The sequence below is a fragment of the Vanellus vanellus genome (genome assembly GCF_965231255.1).
Source record: "Vanellus vanellus genome assembly, chromosome: Z".
In the NCBI taxonomy this organism is placed as follows: domain Eukaryota; kingdom Metazoa; phylum Chordata; class Aves; order Charadriiformes; family Charadriidae; genus Vanellus; species Vanellus vanellus.
In genome coordinates this window covers 32,655,323-32,672,989 of record NC_138908.1, presented here as the reverse complement: position 1 = coordinate 32,672,989, position 17,667 = coordinate 32,655,323, and the positions used below count along the sequence as shown (strand labels likewise).

General features: G+C 38.2%; 1 protein-coding gene across 1 annotated transcript in view; it reads left to right on the top strand.

The window, feature by feature from the left end:
• The window catches only part of RAD23B (RAD23 homolog B, nucleotide excision repair protein), a 39,708-nt gene extending 23,716 nt beyond the window's left edge, over positions 1–15,992 (top strand). The window contains exons 5-10 of the mRNA XM_082497002.1: positions 1,721–1,776; positions 5,308–5,435; positions 10,133–10,256; positions 11,673–11,800; positions 12,202–12,381; positions 14,222–15,992. Coding sequence (XP_082353128.1) covers positions 1,721–1,776; positions 5,308–5,435; positions 10,133–10,256; positions 11,673–11,800; positions 12,202–12,381; positions 14,222–14,335 — 730 coding nt within the window. The 3' untranslated portion in view covers positions 14,336–15,992. The remainder of the gene's footprint in view (positions 1–1,720; positions 1,777–5,307; positions 5,436–10,132; positions 10,257–11,672; positions 11,801–12,201; positions 12,382–14,221) is intronic.
• The last annotated feature ends 1,675 nt before the right edge of the window (positions 15,993–17,667 follow it).

The window sequence follows — 17,667 nt, the reverse complement described above, 5'->3', positions numbered from 1 at the left end:
GAACAAAGTCCACCAGCGCAAAATACGTATGTACAAACATACAAATGAACAATATGAATTTCTGCAGTAGCTGGCCTTAGCCAGTCTATTCCAATATCTGGCCCCTAGGTCTCCCAGTCTCCCAAGGTTTTGGTACCTGGGCACGTGACTGCCTGAGCCCTGCAACCCTGCTCCAGTTGCTGGTACTCGGATTCCCTTTGTGTACACACAGAGGAATTGGCTGTAGACATGCATTGAACCTGGTAGCTAGTCCCTAGATCCCCTGGTTCTCCCAGTTGCCTCATTCATAGACACACAAACAGGTCTCTCCGCTAGTTGGTTGTGACCTATGACCTTACCAGTAGCAGACCCCCAGATGTTAGTCTTTTCTGCATCTCTTCTCTCAGACCCTCCAGTCTCTCCAGCAGCTGGTTCTCACTTACAGCCATTCAATGCTGAGCTCTCAAGCATCTTACACTACTTACTGTAGTTACTTAGTCAAGCTTGGTGCTTGCTGGTGATCGCACACACACCAGTGTATGCATCCACACAGAATATGTGTGCACTCTAGTCTTCAGTAGCCAACACCGCAGGCATGTGGACCCCCTGTGGCTCCCTCTCCAGTCACTGGCAACGAGACTTCCATAGTGTCTGGTGTCTGTGTTTGCTGGCTCCACAGATACATGGATTGTGGTTACTCGTGGTTCCCTGTCCAGCTGTGGGCACTTAGACTTCCATACACACACATGCATGTAGAATAGAGAGACTCCCCCCAGCATGAAAAGTAGTTAGAAATGGAATTTAATTAGAAGGTAGGATGGACTGGTGATGAGGTGCAGGGCGTGGCCAGGCAAATGCTGTTTGCATGTGACTGGCCCTTTTTCTCTCTTTTTGTTCTCTTTACCCATACTTTTCATCTGCAGGGTGCCTTGATGCTTCCTTTTCCCTGCCTTTGTTTTTTCCCCTATATATACCATAATAAGTCTTGCACAATCCCCAAATGCTTTTTCCTGGCACCCCATCGTGAGTCGCACCACCCTGGGGCAGTAATGCCCTTGATCTGTAAGGACACCTGGAGAGCCTCTCCCCTTGACCGATCAGGGGCATCACCCTGAGCCCAAGGGGCTGATGCTTTATGTTGCAGCCCTGGGAGGAGCCAGGAAAGGGGCACCCTTGGCTCTGTCTGAATTAACTGGGGTTTCTCTGCCTGGTGGTGTGCCTCTGTATTCCTTGGTGTTCATGGAGGTGAGCCTTTAATCCTCTAATTTAACAGCTTTGATGACTTGAGATGAAGTAATTGCAAATGTTAGCAGCGTACATTGCTGGGAAAGTACTGGGATTTTAATAAGTACTTACTACTGACCTCCTTGGGTCCTCATTGAGGTCAAACCAGTGACTGTGGGGAAGCATAGCGAGACTGCTTTGTGCTTTTGAAAATCCACCTTGTTCTCCCACCTTTTAAAGCATTCAAGCAACCAGATGGCTAATCCCTGAGCAGATGGGCAAGAGCCAAACTACTGGGGGGTAGGGGGGAAGGTTTGCCTTGTGTTAAAAATGGTAGCATTGTAAGTTTGTAAAATCTGGTCTCACTGTAAGACCAAAAGAGAGCTCTTTGGAAAGCTTTATTGGCCTTTTAGAAACAAAAGGGGCTATTAGAGTTACAGCAGCTGCTGCTTTTTTTGAAAAACAGGAAGTCTTCCAAAGTTTTGTAATTACCATTGCACTTGTCTTCATCTTACAGTACAACAGGTGATACATCTCGATCAAATCTTTTTGAGGATGCTATAAGTGCACTTGGTAAGTGGAGTGTTTTTTTTAATGTAGACATTATTTTGGTGCAGCAGAAACAAATGACGGATTAGCAGATGTTGACGTTCTCTTCTGTATCTGTCATTGTTAAAGTTACAATCAAAGTACTCTTCTCTAAGACATGAAGTTGGTATCTTAGAACCAGCATCAAGAATTTCTTTACTGAAGAATATTTCACTTCATATATTTTTATTGTGTTAAAGGAAGATCCTTATCATTCCTGTTTTTTCCCCCGTTTGCCTTAATTTCTCTTCTAACTATTCAGTTTGAAGTGGCTTGTATAGAAGACTGGACATAAATATGTATACGCTTTTCTTTTCACCTTTACTTCCCAGTGTGCAGGTCTGATAAAATGGCTGCCTTTATTATTCACTTGTTCCAGCTTTGACAGTACTGTCTTTTGACAGATTTAGATTAGATAAATTCACCAAATCTGCTGCTATCTGGGTTGAGGAATGAATGCCTCCATACACTTATAGTCAATTCACTTTTCTTTTGACTATTTAAATGCCTTTGTTTCTCAGTGGAATGAACAGGGTAAAAACAATAAGAAGTTTTGCCCCTCACTTACACTGACTCTGGTAGCTAGGAAATTACTAAGTAAAACCATAACTCATTACTCCTACTTAAATTTTTGGAGGTTCGTGTTTGGTTGTTTTTTTTTTTTTAAATAGAGTGTAGCAAATTAAGGCACAGAAATAAGGGGGAGGAGGGTTTTTGATTCTGTCTTATCTCTCTAAACATTTACCTGCAACTTGGTACAAAAAGTTAAACTAATTAAAGAGTTTCACTTACATTTTTTTGTAGGGGTGTGTGGATATATTGGAGGCAGGTGTTTTGATTAAGCAGCCCAAGGTGATTTAGGAGCAGTAATAATGTTTTGTGTGTATTGGTGGTAGCCACCAGGTTTAGTCTCTCTAACTGCAGCTTAGGTCTTATGTTATGCCATGCTGTTTTAAGCTGAAGAAATGTATGAACTGAAATAGCTGATAGATACTGCAGGAGACAACCAGTTGAGTTCTGTTACATTTTTAGTGACTGCTGCCACCAAAGGTGCTACAGGCTTCGTTAACCATTTATTATACCTTGGTGGCTGAGATGCGGTCACCACAAATATTCATGGTAACAATAAACACCCAACAAGTTTAATTAAACTGGTGGTCTTGATTCAGTTATGTTCAGGCTTGAAAAAAAAAAAATCTCCTATGAATGTAGCAGGAGAGCATCACATTGCTATCCATAGTGTATGAAAGTTCTTTGATTGGTATCTGATATAGTAAACCCGTATGTCCCTGACAGTTTGGAAATAACAGGCATTGAATGTAATTTCCTGGGTAAGCATACTGCAAGGGTTATATGCCAAAAAAATTTCAAAGGCGATAGACATGAACTCTGTGGTTCTTTTTTCTTTAGAAACTATCTTAAAAGGAATTTGCTTGCACAAATTCATGTAGTATGTTTTTACATCCTAAGTAGGATATTAGGCATGTTCTTACTGTGACTTCTTAATTGCATTGTCTGAAGATAATTTACTTCACTTTCAAAACAGGGATTGGTTTCTACTGAATTGCTTTTTTTTTTTTTTGAGTTAGATATGCTGACTGAAAACCGATGTGGCTTTGTGTGCTACATGAAGATCTGCACATCTTGTAGTTCCTGTGCAACTGTATCTTTCACTGGAGCAGCCTAACCTTTCTTTAGGACATGGGACAAGAATTATTGTGGGGAGTGTGATGAACTGGATTTGAAAGTTAATCCAGCTTTAAAATGTTATTTGACGGCCAAAAGCAAAGATCAGAATTGGTTCAGCATTGACACCACAAACGTGCCCAGTAGCACTATGTTAGAGATAGGCCTGACTCCATATCATGACATTGCTGGTATGCAATTCCTGAATCATTATTCTTGGTCTTACTTTTGCACAACTGTGTAAGTAGGCAGTACATGGAGTATGTATGCCCAAATTCACCGTAATTCTGTTTCCTTCTTTGGCTTTTAATAGTGGCTTATGTAGCAGTCTGTCCAGAGCAAGTTGACCTTCTTGCATCTATTTCTTCTGTACCAAATCTCTCATACTGTTCTGGTCTCTACCTAGCTTATATTGAAAGAGCACTACAAAAATGTATAAGTAGTAGCTAATTAGATCAAAAGGTGTTCTGTCTGCTGTTTACCTTGATTAGTTTGTTAGCTATAGTAAGGGTTAACTAGTCCTGTGTAAGAAAACATGAGCAGTAAGTTTAGTAAAATCACTTTATTGGGACAATTGTTGGCTTGGCTTTTTTGCTTCTCTGAAGATATGTACAGAACTATGTATCTTTAGAGTGAAGTTTAGATTAATTTTTTTTTCTTTGAAAAAATGAAGTTATATGTAAAATGATTGCTCTCGTAGCTGTATATGAAGACATGAATTTACCATTCCTTAAACTCAGGTTGGCACTATTATTTTGAAGTCTGAACAATAAATTCTCAAATTAGCCAAGGGCTGTAAATCCATTATTTCTTATGGATAAAGCACAAGTAGCCTTGGGCTAGGGCTGTCTTGTATCCTTTGTTACCTTTATCCAAAGTAGGAGATGGTATTTTAATGCTTGGGTTTGCTTTTGTTTTTTTCTGTTTTTTTTTTTTTTTTTGCATCAAGATAACCTTTAAGATGTTGCTTAATTACAGTTTATGATGGAATAGTTATTTTTTTCAATCATTATGAAAAGAGATAATTTTCCTAATGATACCATTAGTGGAGTGACTAGTTGTCCTTAAACATAGTGTGTACCCTTTTGTCTTGATGGCTGCCAGTGAGCCAGTTTTAGTCCATTTATGCTGTAAGAAGTGGGGGATTTGATGTGATGGATGTCTAGTCAAATACACATGAATTAAATGAGGTAACTTGTTCTCCCAAACCCTCATTGAAGTCTCGAGGGACTTTCCTAGATACAACTTTAAGTCTTCTGCCTGACTTGAGGTGGACTATGTTAAGTTGATTAGATGACTTTGATCATCATCGTCAGCATTTAGTGATACATGGTTGTAACTTGGTCATCACTATTTGTCATCTGTCTAGCCATAGCATAGTGTAAAGTCTTTATTGAGAAAAACCTCAATGGCTAACAGTTTGACAGGCAGATCTCCACCAGGAAAGTTTAATTTCCAAACTTACGCTGCTGGAGACTTTTCTTGATTACATCAGGAATTGAGTATTAGTTGAGGATGCCCTTGACCTTAGATGAAAGCATAAAGAGGGAATATTATTTCAGTTAGGAGTACAGAATTATCACACGTGCTGCTTTTTTCAATAGAAGTTTGCATTGTGTTCATTACCCTCTACTATTCCAATCAAATACATAATGAAACCACCAGAATATATTTGGAGTTAAAGCAACAGACCCATGGCAAGTTTGATGTGAGCTGTTCTTTACTCCTCAATGAACAATTCAAATTTGGGTAGAAATGAAATTTGTCCATTGAAACTTTTTTGTGTATTTTTTCCCGTATTCCCTTAAATGGTGGTCATGTTACTTCTAGTGACAGGTCAGTCCTATGAGAATATGGTGACTGAGATCATGTCAATGGGCTATGAACGAGAGCAAGTAATTACAGCGCTGAGAGCCAGCTTCAACAATCCTGACAGAGCGGTGGAATACCTTTTAATGGTGAGCAGTTTATTTTACCTACACTTTGTTCTTTCACTTTTCTTTTGTCCTTACTAAAGAATAACTTTAACTTTGATTTACTTGTTATTATGTATATTATCCAATCAATGAGAGTAATACATGTTCACAGAGGAGCAATATCTCTAAGCAGAGCATCTGGAAAGCTGAGATTCAGATTTTGACGGCTAGGAAATACTGAAGTCATCCCTAACTACCTCATTCACTTCTTTGCTTTTATTCTTTGTTGATTTGTATTTGTATGGGTATGTATGTAAAGTATGTCCAGCTACAGTGATAGTTTTAACTGCTAATGGCTGGCTTAAGGAATGATTTTATGTCACATCTTAGTGACAGCATTAGCTGTACTTCTGTATTAGTATCTGTAACATCACAAAGGTGTGTTTTTTAGCTTTCAGTTCATTGTTTTTACTAATAATGCACAGTGTTCTTAATAATATACTTTCCAAACAGAGAGGTTGGAGAGATTTTTTGAAGTGTGCTTAATTTAACTGGTGTTTTAATTAAAGCAGTGTTTTGGAGAAGAAACAATTTTTAATTTGATAAATATAGTTTGAAGGGTGAAATGAACTTCATTGGCATAAGAGGAAATAGAGTAACTTCACTGTAATGGAAATCTTGAGTTGTTTTAGGGGCTTTTTGGATTACTTCTCATTGCATACCTTAATCTGACAGGTGAATTGTAACCACCAGAGAATCTGTCAGGGAGCTTGTTGCTTAATCAGTATTTCTGGTGCATTTAGTTTTCACGCTAGCATACCACTTTTCCCTGATGTGGTTTTTCCTTGTTTCAAATCTGAACTTTATTTAAATATTGAAGCCGGATATCTTGAACAAGTCCTTGCAAAACATGTGTGGATTGAATTCCTGGTAGACTGATAAGAAAACTGGCATCTTTACCTACAGTTGTAAAGCTTTGCTTTTGTTAATGAAGTTTCTCTTCAGTAGTTACAACTACAAGTCACTGGTGTGCTTGCTACTTATATTAATGATCCCAGGATCTTGTAACCTGCAGTTTTTAAACAAACAACAAATGTTTTGAGTGCATGAATGTAAAAAGCTCAGTTCTCGTCTAGTATTGGGTCAATGAACAGTGATAAATACTGTCTTGCCCTTAGGGTGACTGCAGTAGTTCCCATCTATCTGCCATAAGTCTCGAATCTCAGACCTCTGGAATCTTAAAATGTTTGTTTTTCATGCCTTAAAAATGTTGATTTTACTGTTCATTTAGTCTGTACATATACCATAAATTCAATGCCTCCTGTAAGTGTTGGGCTTACAGTGCATGTGCCAGACATCTACAGCGTGCAGTACTTGTACACTCAGTCTGGTATTTTCCCTGCTCTAATTTATTTCTGTTCAGGAAGTCCTGAATAGAAATAGAGGATCCCCACGATGGAGTTCAATACGTGGCACATTTGCCAAATAGATTAAGTCTGACTGGTCTGAGCAGTTCATTTCTACTCAGTAGGTCCTGTGTTTAAAATGGGTCCTTCTGTTGTATATGCTGGTCCCTTACTGTTTCATGTTATCCTTACTGAGAATATCTTTCCTTTCTTCTTCCTCCTCTTCCTGCTGGAAAAAGGAGTGTGGAGGAACAGTTGTGCTCTTAGAGACCATATTAGCTGGCAGACTTCTATTGTCCTTCTAGAAGAATCCTGTTGCTGCAAATGGTCTTTCTAACTGTTGTTGATCTGCTGGGGTCTAAACAAGTTCCTTACCATCCCGCTGCATCAAAAAAGCTTCTCTTTAGTTGATATTGGTCCATTGATGACACTGTTCTTTTACCTTGTACTTTCGGATGCCTATGAACCATCATCAATGTTACTTTTTATATAATCTGCAGGGTAGGATTAGGATGTTGAGAACTGTAAGCGTATACCACTGTCCTGGTTTAAAGAATTGGTGCATCAAAGGTACTTATAAAGTGTTGGAAAGAAAATGTCAAGAGAATATCTATGCTTAAAGTGTAGCTGTTCCTTAAATGAGCCCTGAAGATTCTATTTGTTGTCCATGGTTCAGAGGACAAGCTGTTCAGTTTTCATAGCTTCATGGCTGAGTATCTAGATGTAATCCTACGTCCTTGAGCTGTGATCATGAAGGAGGTCTCGATTCCGAAAGACGCTGTTTCTTTTTCTATGCCCAAGACTCATCTTTGGAGGCTTTGAGTGTCAGATCTTTTTGATGCAAGGATTTCCTAACCCTTAATTAGGAAGGAGTCCTGCCTTTCCCCCAGCAACCAGACAATTGGTTGCAGCTTCTTTGTTCAGAAATTTTTAGGAAACATTTCTTTCCTGTGAGGGTAGTCAAACACTGAAGAGGCTTTCTAGAGAGGTAATTGTTGCCCCAAGCCTGTCGGTGTTTCAAAGACATTTGGACAATGTCCTTAGTAATAGGCTTTAACTCTTGATCAGCCCTGGAGTGGTCAGGCAGTTGGACTTGGATGAGCATTGTAGGTCCCTGTCGACTGGAACTATTCCGTTCTAAATGTGTACGTTCCTTGGGCTGGGCTTGATGGGATTATTACCCTTTGGAGAACAATGTCAGCTAAAAACTGCTCTGGTGTTCAATTAAACAGTGACAGTTTAATCCATCATATTGTTTAGTCCACCATAAGGCAAAAATGACCTCTTTGCTGTCCAAGCGATGTTTACATTCAAAATTAATTGTATGTGAATTGGTATCATGCTTTATTCTGTTGTATAACTGTATGAACAAGGTGCATATGCGCCTCACCAGTCTTGTCTGATTACAGTTGTATGCAGTCTTGGTTATTTGGAGAGTGATCCTTCAAACTTGTATTTAAGAGTTAAGATGATGTTCAAGATGACAAATCATCTCTATATAAATTTGGTTGGACTAGTTTTATAGTGCTTCCATTCAAGAGCAGACAAGGTTTAAACAAGCATATGCTGTTTGATCTGGGCACAGCTTGCCCTAACTACATATGCCTGTGAATAGGTGAAATCAACCAGTAATTTTGTAAGATTAACCAAAGTTCCTACATTATACTTAGGTTCCCAGAAATGACTGATTTGATGGGAAAAGGTATTTAAGCAGGCACTGATTAGAGAGAGTTACCTCAGAATTATGTCATGAATAGAATTTTCTTCCCCTCTGTGGAGGGAGGGGTGTGTAGCAAGCTGACCAAGCTATAAAATGGTAATGAAGTGTGCGACAGGGAAAACTTGCTCTTATTCCTCTGGGTGGCTTAAACATGGACTTGATGATTTATACCTTGATATGCTTCTTATCTCACAGGTAAGGCATTTTTGCCTGGAGCACTGTCCAGTTCTCCCTTTCTAGATGTGGCCTTTATATTAGCTGTGTGTTTGTCTTTTCTGTTCAGCTATAGTGATGAACATATCATGTGAAGAAGATGTTATAGAAGCATTTTTCAACTACCAGTGATTTCTGTAGGAGGTTTGCCAAACATCTTAATTGTCTGGTTACACCGAGTTTCTGTGATTATTTCCACCCACCCTATTCCTTATGTTTGTGGTTGCCAAACTCGAGGGTCCCTTTTTCATTTGAGGCAGGTCAAATATATTCAGTTATACCAGTGCTGCTGCCTTCTCAGGCTTATCTAGATTGAATATGCTGGAAGACTGTAGAAAAATGGAATTTTTTGATGCCCTGGAGACTGAGTGTTGTGAGGTAGAAGATCTTGTATAGTCTTGCCCCTTTGGGGTTGGGTTTATCATAGCTCCCCCCACTATTGTTCTGTGTGTATGAGATTTGCTGCTCTGTGGACTCTGACTCTTTTGGGTTCCTGTCGGGCAACTTCCCTTGCGTGTATCACAACAGCTTGTAGTCATATAGGAATCTTTCTTGGTGTCTGTCCCATGCCAAGATGCCAAAGTTTCTAGGCTTCAGGGAGGAGGATGGAAAGGACAAATTTGGTGCAAGAGTTCAGTGACAGCAGAGAAAGCGTGATTAGGGTGGGAAGTTTGAAGGATTCCCACGTAGGAGAAATGGAATGGAGTAATGTCTGTCTTGGTTGTATAATCCACATTCTAACACTATAATCTTTTTTAGCTTAGTCAGTTTCATCCCACTGAGCAGTTAGTTCTTATATGAAGTTGTTTGCACATGGAAAATAAACAGTGCAAGTTAACTGTTTTTTTAAACTGTTAAAATTTGGTAACATGCAGGCCTTTTCACACATAAGACGCAGTAAATGACAGTTGTCATGCTATTTTGTTGAAGGAAAGAGGTTCAAAGAGACATGTTCTTATATATCTTGTTAATGTCTTTCGTGATTGTGTGGCATCGATAATCTCACTGTTAGTATTGTGTTGCTGTAATGTAATGTTCTTTGCATAACCCTATAACATATTGCAACAGTATATTTAGTTTAACTTTTTTGTTCATATCAAATATCTTAGAAGAGGGTTCAAAGCAACTATTTGTTTATGGGGTAAAATGTATTTTTAAACTGATGCAATGCATGCTTTCCTACTGTGCTGTACAAATCATATTTTTCTTGTAAAAAAATAAATTACATTTCTTACAGTATTCTCTTCCAGTTGTAATTGCATACCTATCACAACATCTTGCTTTGTATTTGCAGTGAAAGCATTCATGTTTTTTCCTTTGTTCTGAAAACTAAATCATCCATGAAGTAAACCAAATATCTTTTAGCATTGTATAGGTAATTATGTGAACTGTGTCTTTAGGGTATACCTGGAGATAATCAGGCTGTGGCTGAACCCCCTCAAGCAGCGAACACTGGTGCCTCTCAGTCTTCAGCAGTGGCAGCAGCAGTAGCAAATATACCTACGACTACTAGTTCATTAGGAGGTAAGAAAGGTTATATTTCAGAGGATGTGATAAACACATGCATTTAACCATTCTCTGCTTGAGTGAATTTTAAGTTCCTGGTGCTTGTGAACTGGTCAAAGTGAATTGGATAAGAGCTGTAACATGGAAATTCCAAGTGTAGTACTTGCTTGGAATGAACGGCTTGTTGTATGTGGATATGTCTGGAATAAAGCATGAAGTTCCTAAAAATGCCATGAACTTGCACAATTCATTTGACTCAGTATTCTGAATTTAAATATAAGACCACAAAGGTGGAGTGGGTTTCATTTACTGTGGAACTTACTATGGAAGTTGGAATATCAAGGGAGAAACCTGCAATAAGGCCATGAGGTGTAACACCTGAGGGACCTATCCATGACCTAGGACTCCTCAGTCAGCAGTGCAGCACATGGACAGAGCGGTTGGTGCCTGCTGAGAACTCTGTCTTAAAAGGAAACAAGTACATGAAAGGCGCATAATCAAGGAGTAGGAAAGGTCTGTCTTTGGCTGTGGCAGAGATGGTGTTCAAGATGTAAGCCTTAATAGAGGCCAAAGTGTTAAACAGGTGGTAGTGACAAGCAGACATGGCATTATCCTTAGAGAGAACAGAGGGAGTGAGGTATTTCAGAGCACTTCAGACGCTGCTGTGGTCAAGGCAGTACCTAACAGTATAAAATAAATGAGAAGGCAAGCCTCACTTGAGAAGGACAGAACCAACCTATTGCAGGAGATAGAGAATTCTGTTCTGGGTATGGAGACAAGACAGTAGTCTGGGTAGGTGTTGTTGAATGAAGTTACTCAGAGATGAGACATAACAAGAAAAGTGATGGCGATGAAGGGCAGAAGGCTGTTGGATCTTAAGAGAAGGCTGGGTGAAAAGAAAATGTGTTTTTTAACCATAGGATAGAGAATTCTTAGAATCATAGAATTGTCTAGGTTGGAAGGGACCTTGAAGATCATCAAGTCCAACCATCAACCTAACACTGCCAAAACCACCACTGAACCATGTCCCTAAGCACCATGTCTACATGTCTTTTAAATACCTCCAGGGATGGTGACACCACTTCCCTGGGCAGCCTGTTCCAATGCTTAACAACCCTTTCTGTGAAGAACTTTTTCCTAATATCCATCTTAAACCTTCCCTAGCATAACTTGAGGCCATTTCCTCTTGTCCTATTGTTTGTTACTTGGGAGAAGAGGTTGACCCTCACCTCCCTACAGCCTCCTTTCAGGTAGTTGTAGAAAGCTTAAAGATAGAGTAAGTTAGTGTGAGGAAGCATGCTTTTTTGTTCTTTAGTGAGGGATGTATTGTCTGCTTTCATGTCCTGTTTCTATCTACAGTTATAGTGTATGTATGTACTTTATTAAGAATATTGGTAACTTTTTAAAAACAGTGTTATCTCATTGATTTTTCAGGACATCCACTTGAGTTTTTAAGAAATCAGCCTCAGTTCCAGCAGATGAGACAAATTATTCAGCAAAATCCTTCTCTGTTACCAGCATTGCTACAGCAGATTGGACGGGAAAACCCTCAACTACTGCAGGTGAATCTTAAAACAACAAAATAATGCTGCTAATTTTGATTTAGTTTTACAAGAAGGAGATAGATGTTGATGTTAACTGGGATACTGTGTTAATAGTTACAACATTTCATTTTTGGCTTTTCAGCAGTTGTATAGAACATATTTTCTGTGATATTAGGAATGAGCCTGAGTCTATAAGAGGTGCAGAGAGTATCAGGAAGAGGGAAGGGTCACTGCAATTGGATTGAAACATGAAATTGTATTTCTCCTGGTTAGATTTAATCACTTTTCTCTATGCACTTTTTAGACATTCTTTTGACTACTTAATTCACTGAAAGTAAATATTCTAACTTGCCTGGTGGCAGGCTTAAACATGTTTTATTTCAATATATTTATTTCTTTTATTCTCCCATGCATCACAGCAAATAAGCCAACACCAGGAACACTTTATTCATATGTTGAATGAGCCAGTTCTAGAGTCCCGCCAAGGTTTAAGTGGCAGTGATGACGGTGTCAGCGCTGGAGGAGTAGTAGGAGAAGTTGGAAATGGTCATATGAACTACATTCAAGTAACACCTCAGGAAAAAGAAGCTATAGAAAGGGTGAGCCTTTCTTCTTTGAAATGTTGCTTGGCTATTGCTGTAGGGTGTTGACTCTGGTGCATGCTTAAGACATGCTTTAAACTTTGTTTATGCACAGTAGTTCTGCATCATTTTTTATATTTTATATTTGATATTTCGTAGCTGCTGTAGTCTTGTTTGAGATCACATCTGTTCTTGATTTATAGCGAGTCTAAAAATCTCTCAAATCTGTCTTACTGAGAAGATGCAGAGCCTTTTAAGTGATCAGAGGCTGTCTGTAATAATCAATGATTGAATGGGTTTCCCTCAGGATTGGGAACTCGGGCAGTAATTCTGCTTGCAAAAGCCTCAGACTAGTACTGTTCTAGATCATGCTGTGATAGTTTTCCAGGTACAAAGGTGTGTCTGCATGAGCACTGTTTGCAAAGTACTTAGATAATAAGAGCTCTCATAGTTAAGTAGATTAGGTGAAGTTGCTGCTTAACCCAGTTATTTGTCGGTCCGTGAGAATTAGTTAATTATAGCTTTCTAAAAATTCAGGTAAACATGTCTATAAAAATAGACTTGGGGGTGGTATATTTTATTCATAAATACTGTGTATAACACTGACTAAATATGGATTTGTGTAGATGACATTGCCTCTGAGATTTTTCTTAGAACAAATTGCAAAGACTTATGTCATACCGTGGTAGTGGTTTTATATATCAAAGGCAGTGTTTTTCAGCTGGCAAAGCAAAAGGTTATGTAAGGATCATCAGAAAAGAACAATTTTAATATAGGTGTCAATTCTTTAGAAGTCAAGACAGTTGACAATTAGTAAAATCAGTCTAATAAAACTGTTTGTCCATGTACTTCTTCACAGATCATCCTTTCTAGTCTGCTGCATTTCCTTTTGAAACAATTTTATGCAGTAGAGCATTACCTCTACAATCTGTACCTGTATGCTTCTTCCCCTTTCCATGAAAGACACACTTCAAAATTTAGGTGTAGTAGTATTACAGCTGACACATTCATGCTGTTTGTAAGCATGAAATTAAATCTAAGAATGGTTGATAAGGGACAATAGGATAGTTTCTTACAGAGATTTGATCTGCCCTATATGTAAAATGCCTTGCAGGTACTGTGAGGATTTTAAGAAAATGTCCAAATGGTTGTATGTACTTGCCTTTGGCTACAAGAAAGATTGGTTTGCTGAATGTCTTTAAGTGCAGGCTAAACCCATTTCCCTTGGCACCATATTAAGCTATTCTCTAGTATTCCCATCTCCTGATGTCATTGTGTTCTGGATGTTAATTAGTTCCTTGACTTCTGAAATACAGATTATTCTCACCTTACGTCTTATGGCTGCAACGTGTAGTCAATTTTTTAAAAAAGTGAAAGTCCAGTTGGAACTATTGAAAGTATGGTTTAACGTGATGTATTGGGCTACCTACTAGTGATGACAGGGTGGGAGCTTTTGTTCCAGGCAACTTTTGTTAAAAATCCTGAGCTTTGTATAATTAACAGTTTAAAATGGGCATTGTTTGAAGTTGTTTTTTTTCTGCAGCAGTGGAGTGTGCCATTCATTCCTAACACTACTATGACCCAAATCTGTTTTAGTGACTTACTGTGGCAGTGAAAGAAAAGTGACATGTTTTATGGTGCTTCATTAGACTCATTAAATCACTTTTTCAAGTGAGAATTCTGGTTACTAAAGACAGAGACAACACCTTATTCCTTGCTCACTAAAGGCTGCACTGAGCTAAGCAGCAGTGTTTGTTTCAAGAAGGCAGTAATTGCTTAAGTGGCATCTCAAGATACTAGATATACAAATAAGCTTAATATACAAAATGTACTTTCTAAATGTGTTTCTTTTCTTCAGTTAAAGGCATTAGGATTTCCTGAAGGACTTGTGATACAGGCATATTTTGCTTGTGAGAAGAATGAAAACTTGGCTGCCAACTTTCTTCTACAACAGAACTTTGATGAAGATTGAGAGACATTTTTTTTATTTCACACCTCACACCAGTGCATTACACTAACTTTGTTCACTGGGTTGTCTGGGATATTTGGGCTTATATTCATAATGCTTGGTGTATGGCATATGGGGGGCAGGGAGAAGGGAGCATATGGAACGGCAAAGAAAGAAGCAAGTGTGTCTGCTTGAAATTAGTAGATGGAGGAAAACATGGAGTGTAAAATAATATACAACCAAAAATCAGCTTCTGCAGGTAATTAGTTTCTTCTGTAACTGTAGGTTAACTTTTTCTAGGTTTTCACTCTTATTGTACTAGTTCCAGAAACATAGTGTAATGCCCTGCTTCATGTTCCTTACTACTTAGTATAGGTGTTGGAAGTAGCCTGTGCTACCTAGATTCTACAATCTGTATGTCATGGCAACACTGGGTAGCAGCTTTGTGAAATCTAAAAGATCTGAGCAAATGTAAACATGAATGCCAAAATATGGGTAGTTTTTTTGCTTTTTCAGGTGTGTTAAAGTAGTGCAAGAAGCACGATGTTTTGTTTAATGCTGGATTAAAACAATGTTAGTTGCTTTTTTCAAATGAAGACCCATTTCAGTTAAAAGTGTCTCGATCATTAAGAAACATCACCCCTTCCTTTGCCCCCCTCAAATGATCTGAGAAGCTATATACATACAGGTAAAATTATTATCCTGTTTATGTTTTTTGGGGGAAAAATGATAGGTATCTAATTACTGTTCACGTCAATATGTCGCAGTAAAAGTTTTCAAAGTAATAGATTGCATGTTTGGTTTTGTTATATGCGCTCTTGTGAATTTAATATTCTTTTTCTGACAGCAAAAAAAATGCAAGCTTTGTTTTTGTCTGCTGCAATGAGACTTTATCAAATCAAATTTCACCTTCCTACCTTGGTTGAGCCAGCTTCTACAATACAGCTGTAAGCATCTGAAGATATTGGTGTTCTGTTGCTCTCGAGTAGATTGTGATGATAAAGCTATTTCTGTTCTGTAAGGACTCTTGGTTTTATTCGCTTTATGAGGAAGAGAAGTTCATAACTTTGAGATATCAAGCAAACACTCAAGTTATTCCAACCCAGAAGAATCTGCACTCATACCTATCTATTGAAAATATGTTCTGCTTATAGTTTTGAATCTTAATTCTTGATACCTGCTTGTCATTTATTTTGTTTAGTTGTCATAAAATATAACAATCTTCTTTTTTAATGTACATTGACTTCTAGAGGCAATTTTGCCTATCATTGCAGTGCTAGCAATGAAAACAAATTCTAATTTAATCTAAAGCTATTATGTGCAACATTTCCTGAACACAGCTTGGGGATATTTTGAGTTTTTAATGTTGTATTCCAGTTTACCTGGATTACAAAATGTGTCTCTACAGTATATATTAGTGGTACAGCACTGAGCTGTTGTACTGCTAATGATGTTGACAATTTAGTGGTACAACTAAAAACTGATTTTTCTGCTTAGGTTTTGTATCAGTGGATTAACTATTTAACTACTACTTAAGCTCAAAGTACAAGTCAAGTGGTCAAGTGTCTTGAAAAAAGAGACTGAAATGTTTGTATTTTGTTTCTTCATTGGTTGACTGTAGTCTGTTAAATAATTATCTGCACAAAATAGTGAAATGTATTAAAGTCTTTTTCTTTCTATCCTTAGACATCTGTGATGCTTTTCCAGATAATGGGTAATTGTTCAGATTTTATTCTTTTAAAATTTCATAGGTGTTTAATGTCAGTGTTCAGTAGCACAACCCAGATCTGTCAGTATGAGGTGTGATATCACTAAATAGAAAATAAGTCTTTCATAGTGCTTTCATTTTAAAGGACTTAGCATTAATACTGGAGTCGGTCAGCAGACGAGCAAAATAGATTCTCAGTATATTTATGGACTTAAAGAGATGGATTTTGATTTAACACTCTGCTGGAAAAAAAAGACCTATTTTTTATCTGTAAAAGGACCAGCTGCCAGGTACTTGAAAAATGCCAAATTGATACAAGGACTTCTTGAATGTACTTTACATAGCTTATACCTAACTAAGACAGAAGCTTTTAGTTTGTGGGAGTCTTCTGTGCTGATCAAACTGCTATCAGAAATAACCATTCCTTCTCTAGAAGGTTGGAGAGTAAAGCAGGAATGTCTGTGGGTGTTTCAGTCTGCTCCCTCCAAATTTCATTCTGAAATGTTTACTTATTACAAATGTGTTTGAATTAAAGACTGTTGAGCTTGGTTATTTGTAACTTTGTATGCTGAGTGACTGAGGGTTTTATAGCTGCTATGGTTGCCTTGCTAGTAATTCTGTTCCCATTTTTCAGCAGTGGAACTGTTTATGTAACTTCTGATGAACAACAGGTGTCTGACCTTATATGCTAGCAGAAACTGTTATCTATTCAGTAGTGGGATACTTGCCAGAGAGAATCATGTATCTCTTTGTAGTTGCTGCCAAAAGGGCAGAATCTATGGACCTCATATGGTGTTGAGAAGGTAAGTGTGACCTGAACAAGTTAGGTAAGTTGCTTAGGTATGCTATGTCTCGTTTTCTACGAAGTACTGCCAGGAATTGTCTGCAGAGAGTGCTTTTCGGCTTCTTTGCTGCAGATCGCTTAGGGATTTGGGAGCAGTCTCCTCAGGGCTTTGTGAGCTAAGAAAATCAAGTATTTCTTCCGAAGTTTTGCTACTGGAGTCCTTACTTTAAAATTTTATAATAAAAGTATCTGCTTTGTGAAAAGCTATTCATGATGCATTTTTAATCGGGATTAAAAAAAATTACTCTGAAGTCATATTAATTCTATAGTTATTTATTCTTATGTCCTCTGTACAGCTGCATTTTAATGCTATGGTTCATTAACTTTGTCCAGAATCCTCTTATGAATCTAGCTAAAACCCAAGAGATTGGATTGATGATATACTTTATTCTTACCACACTAAGAGAACTTTTTAGGAATGTAAGGTAATCGCATGGCTCTGATTTTGACGTGTCAGATTGAGCTTTACTTCAAGAATACACATGGATGAATGAAACTGGGAAACACAAAGCCAAGTCTGCAAATAACATAAGCAGATCTGTGGTTTCACTGGTGTTATGGTTTGAGGAGCCCCCAACAACTTACTGTCATTTAGACAAATAGTCTATCATCTGATGACCCCTCCCCACAGAGGAAGGGGAATCGGGGAAAACAAGGAAACCCAAGGGTTGAAATAAAAGGTCTCAGGAGTCCAGCATTGGTTCAAGAAGTTCTCAGGATGGCAGGCATCACAGGAGAGAGAGAACTGCTCAGCAAATTTTCTAGTTTATATTGAATGTGACATTCATGGTATGAAATAATCCT